The sequence below is a fragment of the Physeter macrocephalus genome, chromosome 18 (assembly GCF_002837175.3).
Source record: "Physeter macrocephalus isolate SW-GA chromosome 18, ASM283717v5, whole genome shotgun sequence".
Classification (NCBI taxonomy): Eukaryota; Metazoa; Chordata; class Mammalia; order Artiodactyla; family Physeteridae; genus Physeter; species Physeter macrocephalus.
In genome coordinates, this window is record NC_041231.1 from 108,335,531 (window position 1) to 108,346,267 (window position 10,737).

The following is a 10,737-nucleotide window of genomic DNA, read 5'->3' on the forward strand; positions in this document are numbered from 1 at the left end:
ACAGTAGCCCCCGCTCGCCGCAACTAGAGAAGAGCCCATGCGCAGCAACAAAGACCCAATGCAGCCAAAAATAAAATAAATAAATTTAAAAAACAACAACAGCATTCACTTAAAAAAAAAGAGTGGATAGAGATACTAGGAAGCAAGAAAATGGAAGGTGAAGGTAGGAAATGGTATAGAAACGAAGAAGAAGAGTATATAGTTTGGCCAGAAAAATGCTTTTCCAGGTTCCTTGTCACCTTTTAAAGATACTGTCAGGAAAACTGCATTTGTTTTATTGAAATCTGACCTCAGATAGAGGTCAGCCTTATTTTAGAAAAAGAGAGTAGGAAAGGAAAAGCAGATGTTAAAGTATTGGTGTGGGTTTTATTTCCCTGACTCTCTTAATATCTTTTAGATAAAAGCTTTGGTCTCTGTAGAGAATGGTGTTAACATTGAGGTTAGAATCCCTGAGAGCATTTCCTTTTGCTATGTCTTTTATTTCTGTTTATTAATGTCATTTGGGGTTTCTTTTATAATTAAAAAATGGGAGAGGACCTATTTTTAATTTTTAAAAAAATGTCATCAGAGAAGGAATAACAGGATTTAATTACTTGCTTGTTGAAATATACTAATTGAGAAGGGTTGACGAATTATGACTGCTTGTTATAAAGCACCATGGTCCTGATGAATTACCAGACTAAAGTGGTGAGGTCGCCTTTGGAAGAGGAATCAGCTCCTGGTAATTACCATGCTGAGTGTTCATGGCAATTCTCAGCCCACAGTCAGATGTACAAGGTGGAGCCAGGAGGAGCCTTGCAGTGTTGTGGCCAGTTCATGTGACCATGGGCAGCAAGCGCGAGTAGCCGAATATAGTGTTGCTCTTTGGTGCGAGGCAGAGTTTAATAAACGTTTTATTGGTGTACTCAGCATGCACGCTGCCGTCTTTCAGCCCACAGGCTTAACAGCTGGCATTTATGGGCCTCCTTCGGCTGCCGAAGTCCTGCGTATTCCTAGAGTTTTAACTGATGTTCAGCACACATGGTGCCTTAATACTTATAAAAATGTTACTAATTGCTCAGAAAAAAATAACTTCACTTTGAACTGAGACTGGGATTTGCTTGTAAAAAGTCTATATTTCTGATTTACTGTACTGTCACAAATATGCATTCTTTGCACTGCTTAAATTATGATGGAGACAAACTTAACTGAAAAACAGGTTCATATTAATAAGTAAAAGCCTTCACTCTGTTTTATTTCTTAAAAGTACTCTTTGCCTACTAGGAGAATATCTATAAGTAATGTTTTTGGAGACAGTACATACATGGGAGTTAGGGCCTTAAAATGGAGCTTTGCCCTTCCTGTTTTTTCCCCCTCCTGTTTTTATGGGATCCGCAACCGTTTTGTGAAATTACTACCCGGGAAGAGCTATCTAGAGTAGTCGGTTGATGCACCACTAGTATCTTTATTTCCACATAGGTTTTATGAACAGTGCAAGTCTGACTTGCTCCTCATCAGTTCGGCTTTCCAATAGAAAGAAAAGGTGACCAGTCTTCCTGCTCCATTTAGAAAACAAGGAAAGGTGACAAAATAATTCTTAGTATGAGTGCGGAAGGGAAAAGCCTTGGGTAAATTTACCTTTTAGAAATGTTATGAAAACAGATTTGTGGGCTGTGATGTAGTGCCTAGGTCCAGAAACTGTGCGAGACCAAAAAAGGAAAAAAAACCACACAACGTAAAACAAGCTCGTAACATTTAAGGTGCAGAGTAACACTGGTGCTGGAGTGAAAGCTATGAGAATTGAGTGTGACACACACTTGGAAGAGCCCCCTTTCCTCCCATCTTTCTACCTGCAGGTCAGGAGAGCGTGTTCCCCTTGGTGTGAGCACAGTGGTGCAGCTGTACCCAGGCTCCTCTGCGCGGGTAGTTGGACTTTCTCTCAGAAGGGTTGTTGTTTCGCTGGCTCGCGGGTCAGCACTGCCAGTCCTTCTGGTACTTGAAAGTGAATGCTGCTGTGTTGAGGACATTCCTGTTAGTTTTGCATCTGACCACTGGGTCGGTCAGGTCCGCGTACCTGGGGCTTCATGGCTAATCCTTTTCGGAAGGTGTAATCTGAGCTCACACTGCCATCTAATGGGGAGCGTGCGCTGTGGGGGCATGAAGCTTGTCAGCTACTGAAACTGTTTGGTTCCTTAATGAAAACACTTCCCATGTTTACATGGTAGACTCCGTGTTGCTTTCACCCTCCAGTTAGTGGGTTTAAAGTGTGGGTTTAGTTTGAATCACTCAGAATATACCTTGCTCTTACTGACTTGCTAAGCCATCGCTTCACTTGGAGGGTCAGAGCATAAGATGCAGTTATTGTGGACAGAGGTTTAAGTTTTAACTCTCCAGACTTCGTGCTCCATCGACACAGCGCTTCTGCCCTTCCTTGTGCCGCTACCAAGACCATTAGCAATTTTCTGCATTCTGAGTCACTGTCTCCCTCAGTTTCTATCTTTCTGGATTTGTAGTTGTGGGTTTTTTTCATGCCTGAGATTCTCTGGTTCTTTAATTGGCAATAGAAGTATGGGGTCCTGCTCTTGACTGTTTACATGCAACCTCTCTGGGGCTGTTTCCTGGCTGTAAAATGGGAATACATAACTCACGTTGTTACGAGAATCAAATAAAATGGTTCTTTTGAAGACTCTGTTAAATATAGAGAACCAAGTGGAAAGAATAAAAATAACAGCAAGTAACATTTTTGAGCATTTATCACGTGTCAAAAACTGCTAAGCCTTCCACACTGCATTACCTACTTTAATCCTCGAAATATTCCTAAGAGGAAGATATTATGATCCCGTTATCCTCATGAATAAATGGAATCTTAGAGAGGTTAAATATCTTCCTCAAACTTATTCCGACAACGCTAGCCAACTTGTAACTACTACCGTGGGCCGTCTCCGCTTTTGTGGGTACACTCCCCACAGAGCATCATTGCTTCCCGTGTTGTCGTTTGTTGTCTCTTTTCTCTGGATCTTCTGTTTCACACTCATTTTGAGGTGTTTGCATAAAAGATCTTATTTTGGGATAGACTCTTGACTCAGGATGCCTTCAGCTGTGAGTAGTAGAAACAAAAATTCATTCTGGTTTAAGCAAAAACGGTATATATTTTCTCATAATATACAAAGTCCAGAGATGGTGGACTCCACGATTGGCTGAGTCCGTGGCTCAGAAGAGTCACTGAGATGTAAGGAGCCTGGGTTTGCTGTTCTGCTGCCCTTGGAGTCGCACCCATCTCCTTCATAACTGCAGAGTGGCGTTAGACGTTTCTAGTGTCCCGATGACAGTAATACACAGGAAATAATAGTGTTAAAATAAAGATCCAGTATTGTTAAAACTGTAATAATACACAGGAAATAATGAAGCTCAGTGAAGTCTGAGGGCAGAAAGAAACTGTCTCTTCTCAGTTCTCCTTAAAAGTCTGGAGGCCTTTCCCAGAAATGCTCCAGCAGCTCTTTCCTGAGACATTGTGGCCAAAACGCCATCAGCCGGTCAACAGCAAGGGGAGCACGGTGAGCACAGGTGCTTGGGGTTCTTAGCGTTCGTACCCAGCGAAGGCGCGGGCAGCCCACTCTGCGGGCGGTTCTGTCCGCAAGACGGGAGGGCATGTCGGGTCTCGGGCTGACGGCGGGCACTCATGTGGTTTGGACCGAGCTGTCTGACCCCTCTGTGACAGAGTGTTGTCATCTTTAGTGTAACTTGTCTGATTCTTGTACGGCTGATTCCTAATCACTCTTTTTCCAGTTTAAATGTAGAGTAAGATTGGTAAGAGCTGAATGTCTTCAGGAAGAAATCACTCTAAAATAAACTCATTCTTAGGGGTGATCATGAGGGTTTGAGAACTAGGACTTAGTGCTCTGGCCAAGAGATCCGGCGCCTTTCAGACTCTTGACCCGCTTAGGTGCTTGAAGGGGCTGCATGTACAAGAAGCACAGTGGGTGGGGTGGAGTAATGCTTTAGACCTCAGTGGACGGCTCTCACGTGGCCCCTTCCACATGTCGCTCCTCACACTAATGCCAGCACTCAGGGTCAGCCCCCGCCCCCCGGCCACGCTTGAAGGGACGCACAGGGGCACAGAGCGCATGGAGCCCTGCGGAGGACGGTGTCGGGAGGGGCTCCCGGGGCAGCAGAGTCCTCCCGTAGAGCCCCCACTAGACTTCAGGCCTTTATCCTGTGATGAAGCAGACCCTGTACCTATGTAAAAACAACCACCTAAGGCATCATAGGTGAGGTGTTACTAAGGTTTAGGGATCAGATCAGTTTTAAGTGTGGGAAGTTCTAGATGGTTGGGATTTGTTATCTTTCAATACCGCCAGTTTAAGCATCCTAACAGTATAGGATATAACCTTTTGTTTTTTAACTTTTTTTTATAGCTTTATTGAGAAATAATTGACAAGTTTGTAAGATGTTTAAAGTGTACGTCTTAGTGATTTGATTTACATATACATTGTAAAGGACTCCCACCATTTAGGTAAGTAACACATTCATCACCTCACATTTCCTTTTTTTTTTTTTTTGGTGAGAACATATAAGTTCTATTCTTTCTATCGTGTTATCACCTATAGTCACATATTACACATTAGATCCTCAGACCTTATTCATCTCGTGAGTGAAAGTTTCTACCTCTCCCTATTCCCCCACCTCCAGGCAACCACTTTCCTACTCTATTTCTGTAGTTTGACTTTTTTTTAATATTTCACATATTTTGCACATCTGATAAGGGGCTTATATTTGCACATCTGACAAGTGGTTAATATCCAAAATATATAAAGAAGCCTACAACTCAATAGCAAAAAAAAAAAGCCAATCTGATTAAAAAATGGGCAGAGGATCCGGACATTTTTCCGAAGAAGACATACGAATGCCAACACGCGCATGAAAAGGTGCTGAACATCAGTAATCATCAGGGAAATGCAAAGCAAAACCACAGTGAAGTCACCTCACACCTGTCAGAATGGCTCTCTTGTTATTTGAATGGCTCACAACAAATAACAAGTGTTGGAAAAGGTGTGGAGGAAAGGGAACCCTCCTGCGCTATTGGTGAGAACGTAAATTGGTGCAGCCACTGTGCATAACAGCAGGGAGGTCCTCAAAAATTAAAAATAGAGCTACCATATGACCCAGCAGTCCCACTTCTGGGTATTTATCCAAAGAAAATGAAAACAGGATCTCAAAGTTATCTGCACCCCATGTTCACTGCAGCATTATTTACAATAGCCGAGATATGGGAACAACCTTTATTCACAGTAGCCAAGATATGGAAACAACCTAAGTGTGCATCCATGGACAAGGGGTTAAAGGAGTTGTACGTGTTGGTGCCCAGGCTCGCATTGTTAGGAACACGGGAACGTTACTCAGCCGTGAGAAAGAGGGCAGTCCTGTCATCTGCGACAACGTGGGTGGACCTTGATCTCAGTATGCCAGACAGGAAGACAAAGCTTTTTTCTTTTTTTAAAACTAAACCCACTGAGTAGTACTTAACTGTCAGACCTGTGGGGACTGCGTGGCCTTAGCCATCTCAGTGTGGCCTTAGCCATCTCAGTGTGGCCTTAGCCATCTCAGTGTGGCATACAACTTCTGTATTTTTGAGTTTCGTGTCTGCATTTGGTGCCTCTTGGCTTTATTTGCTGTCATTGTCTCAGAGCCTTTTTTGTTCTGTCATACTGAACTCCAGCTACTCTTCTCACCTTGTGCTTTGATGATGGGTAGGAACCACCCAACGAGAGTAAAGCTGCAGGGCCTGAGCGAGGGAGAGAAGCTCAGTTTGGCTCCCCAGAGGCCCTTTTTGCTGCTTTTTTGTCAGTTGTGTCTTCAGTCTCTTGAGTGTGGACCTGACCCTTATTAGGTGAGAATTTCATGGAGTTGAATAATTTATAAAGACTGTTAATAGCAGCGATTTAGTTGGTATCAGGTGATTCTGTGGTATTTTTGATTCTGTTAAGACGGTTTAGCTTCAGGACTACGTAGAGCGCCACATTGACAAAAAAGCAGTAGGTGGGCCGCCATGCACTTGTTCGCACTGGTGAGGCCCCACTGGTGCACAGGCTGTCCTTTCCAGCTTAGGCAGCTCCCTGGGCAGAAACCTCCCGCCGGTGAAGGTAGAACTGTGGCTCGTGGTGGCCCTTGCCTGTCAGAGCGAGCGGAAGGCTCCTGGGTACCTCCCTGGGGCTCAGCTAAGTCTCCAGTCAGCCATATATTCCCGCAGAGTTCCAACGTGGAGGCATGAAGTATAAATAAATAAAATGATAAAAACTTCCGAAGGTGACAGGATTTTATTACTAAGTAAAGTATCAAACCAGCATGAAGAATCTAAACCAAAATAAACTTCAGAAAATGCAGTTCTCCAGCTCCCTCTCAGAGACTCTGGTGACAGTGACCAACGTGCTTATGGAGCACACACTCGGAGGCACACCTGCTCACACACATCCCCCAAGAAGATTGAGGCTGCAGTTATTCTTCACTCTTGAAGCCAGTGAGGAAAGATTAAGGTTGACTTGGTCTCCGAGTTACTAAGACTCAGGTGATGCCAACTTGGTATCTACGGCTCCCTTAGTCTCCTCTCACCTTGTCTGTTACTCCCATGTTAAACCTTTTCTTCCTCTAATTAAGGAAAACTCCGTGGTGAGAGAGGTTAAGTGTAACAGGAGGGAACATGGGATCTCCTGGCCGAGGTGCCGGCCTCCGTGTCCAGATGCAGGGTTTCCAGGGGAGATCGTGGAGAGCTGTGTTTCGGACTTGTGTCCCTTGCCCTCTGGGGGAGAATGGGGACAAAGGAACCAGTAGAGAAGGGGAGGGTGGGCGAGAGCTGCTGGAGAGTGTGACGGGCTTCCCGGCCACCCGGTCAGGGCCCCCGAGCCCAGGTGAGCACCTCCCTCTCCCTGGAGAGAGTGGGCTCCAGGCCTTTGCCAGTTGTGCCCAAGGGGACTGGTCACCTGCAAGGTGAGGGGCTCCAGCGGGCAGTGCTCCTGGGTGGAGGTGGGATGTTGCCCTTGGACAAGGCTGCCTAACTTCTGAAATGAGGCTGTGTCTGTGATAATGTGGCATCGGGACTCTCAGAGAAGTCATCAGACCTGCACACCTTTTCTTCCAGGCTGGGGATACTGCCTCCCACTGAATAAATTTTAGAGACAAAATAATTGTGTTTCTCATATGGGGGTGGGGAACAATTTCAGTCAGAGGGGAACAAGGTAAAAACGACCAGGATGTTTGCAGGAGACTGTGATCCCTTTCAAGCTGCTGGAGCTTCAGCTTCGAGGATTAGGGTAGCAGAAATGAGTCCTGAGAGAGAAGCAGGTTTGGGAAGTGGAGGGACTTGACCACAGAGCTTGGACTTCATTCTGCAGGCGGAGGGTGGGCACCGTAAGGGCTGCTCGCTCACAAGCCCTCAGTGGGTCGGGTCCTGCCCAGTTCCCGTTTGCTCTCAGACACAACTTGCTCACCTCCAGCGTGGAGCCTGACACCTCTGGTAGATAACTTAATTCGTGTTTGAATGAATAGATAAATGAACTGATCGAGAAGTTGACCTTAAAGATGTGGGCAAGAAAGCGAGCTACAGATAAGGGAGTGTCAGTTGGTGTAAGCTTTTCTTGAAATTGATCGAGACATGGACATAGAAACATGGGTACTATATAGATCTGATTTTATCAGTAGGCGTCATCAAGGCATCAGTGTGTCTTAAAACAACTTTCATATAGGTCTTTAACAAAAAGCATTTTAACAAGTTCATTTACTGTTTTTAATTTCAGTGTACCCAAATTTTGATTTTTATCTACTGAGTAGGAAATGATTTCATGTTTGGATAGATTTCATGAAGTATCAACTCAGCCTCTTTAACTCTTATATTCTTTTTTTGATATAATTTCTGTATTTTAACTAATTTGCTATCTTACATATACAGTCAAAGTTTATATGTTAAGTTAGCTGAGGTGTAGGAAGTATATTTTTTTACATACGCAAACAAAGGCTCCATAATGTATCATGTATCATTGTAATGGTTTGTATTCATGTTTATTACTGTTGGTTACATCTTTGTAGTAATAGCACTCAAAATATATCTTAAACCTTTTCCTCCCTCAGAGGTAAATTTCCCCAGAAGGACTTAGAAATGCTGTTCCCTGGAATGAGTGCTGATTTTACAAGTGAGAACTTTTCAGCTGCCTGGTACCTCATAGAGAACCACTCCAACACCAGGTTAGTGGGTGCTGGGCTGTGTTGTGTGGTTTCACGGGGTGCAGCTCATCAGACTTGAGGTAACGTGGGTTTCCCTCTGGCTTTGCTGCTTAGCAGCCCTTTGACCTCGGGTGAGCTTGTGAACATCTCAGAGTATCTGTTTCCATATTTATAAAATGGGATCATTAATCAGAGGACCCCTGTTTCCTACTATCATGTTCTTTCTATATGTTGCGTTATTTATGCCACCCATTAAAACTTCGGAGTCTCAGCTGTGTCCTGTGTCTGAATGTGGTCCCCCCTCCCTACTCAGCTAACAGAGTTCTCGAGTGCTGGTTTAAAACGAGGAACACACCTCTTTCCCTGACCAGAGAGCAAAGGAAGATGAGTTATCTGTCATCTTGCAAAGACTTGGCTTAAAATTAGCCAAAAAGTAAACAAGGGTCATATATCCAATTAAAGTGCTCCTTTGTATCTGCTACTTATAGGTTACCCACCCTCTGTACAAGAGCAGGTCTGTAACTTTTTCGCAAGACTGGCTTAAAACAGTATATTTAGTAAAAAAGTTTTAATAAATCAATGGCTTATTGCTTAAAATTTGTATTCTTGAAAAGCCAACTTGTTAAAATATACCTTAGGCGAAATTCTTCCCTCACCTATTGGGATGAAAACCATTATAGAAAACAGGAAAAGTTGGTATATACCTAGAGTAAATTTGGCCTGATAAATTTTTAGAGCAATTGCCTGTCACTTTCTTTGTGGCAGATGGTTCTGAGTTCACATTATAGACGTGCTTTTCTGTCACCACGTCAGGATTGATCTCTGTTCTCTGGGTAGGGCCATCTTGGCATTCAAGAATATAGTTAACGTTTTATGTAGCCAGATTTTCTTAGCTCAGGTGGAAATAAAACTTCTAAAATACAGAGATCTGACTATTTTTTCTCTGCCTGAGATGTAAAGATGAGATAGTGTGATCTGTTTAGTTATTTAAATTTTGAGTTGACCCCCAGGTTTTCTGTAATTTCACTGTTAATGGCGGGGCCTGATCGTGATGGGCTGAAGAGGACAGCGTGCTCAGCTTGTGTCCAGAGCACAGCAGTGGACGTCCAGGGGGTCCTCCTTAGTCCTGTCGCCCAGCACTGCATGGTCCAGGTCTCCCCATGTGGGAGACACTCTTCAAAACTCCTTACCTGGCAAATCCTGTGTGTGATTTGGGTCAATTATAAGAATGTCTCCATGTGTATTTACTTCCCAGGGGTCTGACATATGAGGGCTACAGATCTCCTTGTATGGCTGCTGTAACTTTGGTGTTCATAACATGTAAAGGTTTAGATCTAGGTAAGAATTTGAAAGCTTGGTTTCATCTGATTACATATTGTATCAGTCTGTATCTTTGCAGGGTAGGCTTCAGTATTTCACACTTGATGCATTATCTTCTTGTGGTTTCTTCATTTCACTTCAGTTTTGAACAGCTCAAAATGGCAGTCACCCACCTGAAGAGACAGGCTAACAAGAAGAGCGAGGGCAGCCTGGCGTGCGTGAAAGGGGGACTCAGTACTTTCTTTGAGGCACAGGACGCCCTCTCAGGTAAGGTGACCCTCAGCCATCTGCTGGGGCTTCCCTGCGGACACCAGGCCCTGCACTTACGGAGTGTTTGCAGGCTGTGATGCTGAGGCTGTGTCCCTGGGAGCGGAGCTCTGCAGTGGCCACCAGTCAGTCTTTGCGGCCGGGCTGGAATCTCTTTGAAGGCTTGGTACCTTAAGTATTTGTCCCTGAGGCTTTGCTCACCCATCAGACACGTGTGAAATAGGAGACCACTTTGCCTCCCCACAGTGCCCAGTGTCCAGGGATGATAAGGAGTTTAATCCCAAGGGTAGAATTCTAGAATTTTAAAAATCCTTGTACAGCCATCAGTATCTTGCACATGGGACTGATTCTGTAGATGTGACCCATTGTGTGTTTGGTCTGGGAAGAACTGGTGATAACGTGTCCTTTCTTTGTAGCCATCGCCCCACTAGCCCCGCACGGTAGCTAACTCCCCCATCCACATACTCATCCTTACATGGGAGGGAAATGGTATTCAATAGAAATGGTGTGGCTTTAGACATTTCAAGGGACGATGTTGGGTAGGTTATTTTATTTTTTTTCTTTTTAACTACCTTTAATTAATAGAAATCAAATTATTGTTTAGTAAAAAGTAAGATATATTAAAAAAAAAGTTAGCCCAATTCTTTTTAAAAACAAAGATACCTGTAACTAAGTACCTGTATAGCTAAATACCTATAACCCTAACTGTAGACTAAGAGGCCACACCTTCTTCAATTCAGAAAGACTTAGTTTTTAAAATTAATTTGTATTGTTAAAGTTCGGACATCCTATTATCTTTTTTAAAACCCTTCTCCTCCTGGGCCAGACACGCTTGGTTGCCTTTTTTTTTTTTTTTTTTTTTTTGCGGTACGCAGGCCTCTCACCGCTGTGGCTTCCTCTCCCGTTGCGGAGCACAGGCTCTGGAAGCGCAGGCTCGGCGGCCACGGGTCTCGGGCCCGG

The 10,737-nt window shown here is 44.1% G+C and overlaps 1 protein-coding gene across 4 annotated transcripts in view; it reads left to right on the forward strand.

Annotated features, from left to right (window-relative positions):
• EXOC2 (exocyst complex component 2) overlaps positions 1-10,737 on the forward strand; it is a 163,031-nt gene that overhangs the window by 42,825 nt on the left and 109,469 nt on the right. For all 4 annotated transcript variants that reach the window (XM_028479273.2, XM_007101139.4, XM_028479271.2 and 1 more), the window contains exons 5-6: positions 8,098-8,211; positions 9,653-9,777. In XM_028479273.2, the coding sequence (XP_028335074.1) occupies positions 8,098-8,211; positions 9,653-9,777 (239 nt within the window). The remainder of the gene's footprint in view (positions 1-8,097; positions 8,212-9,652; positions 9,778-10,737) is intronic.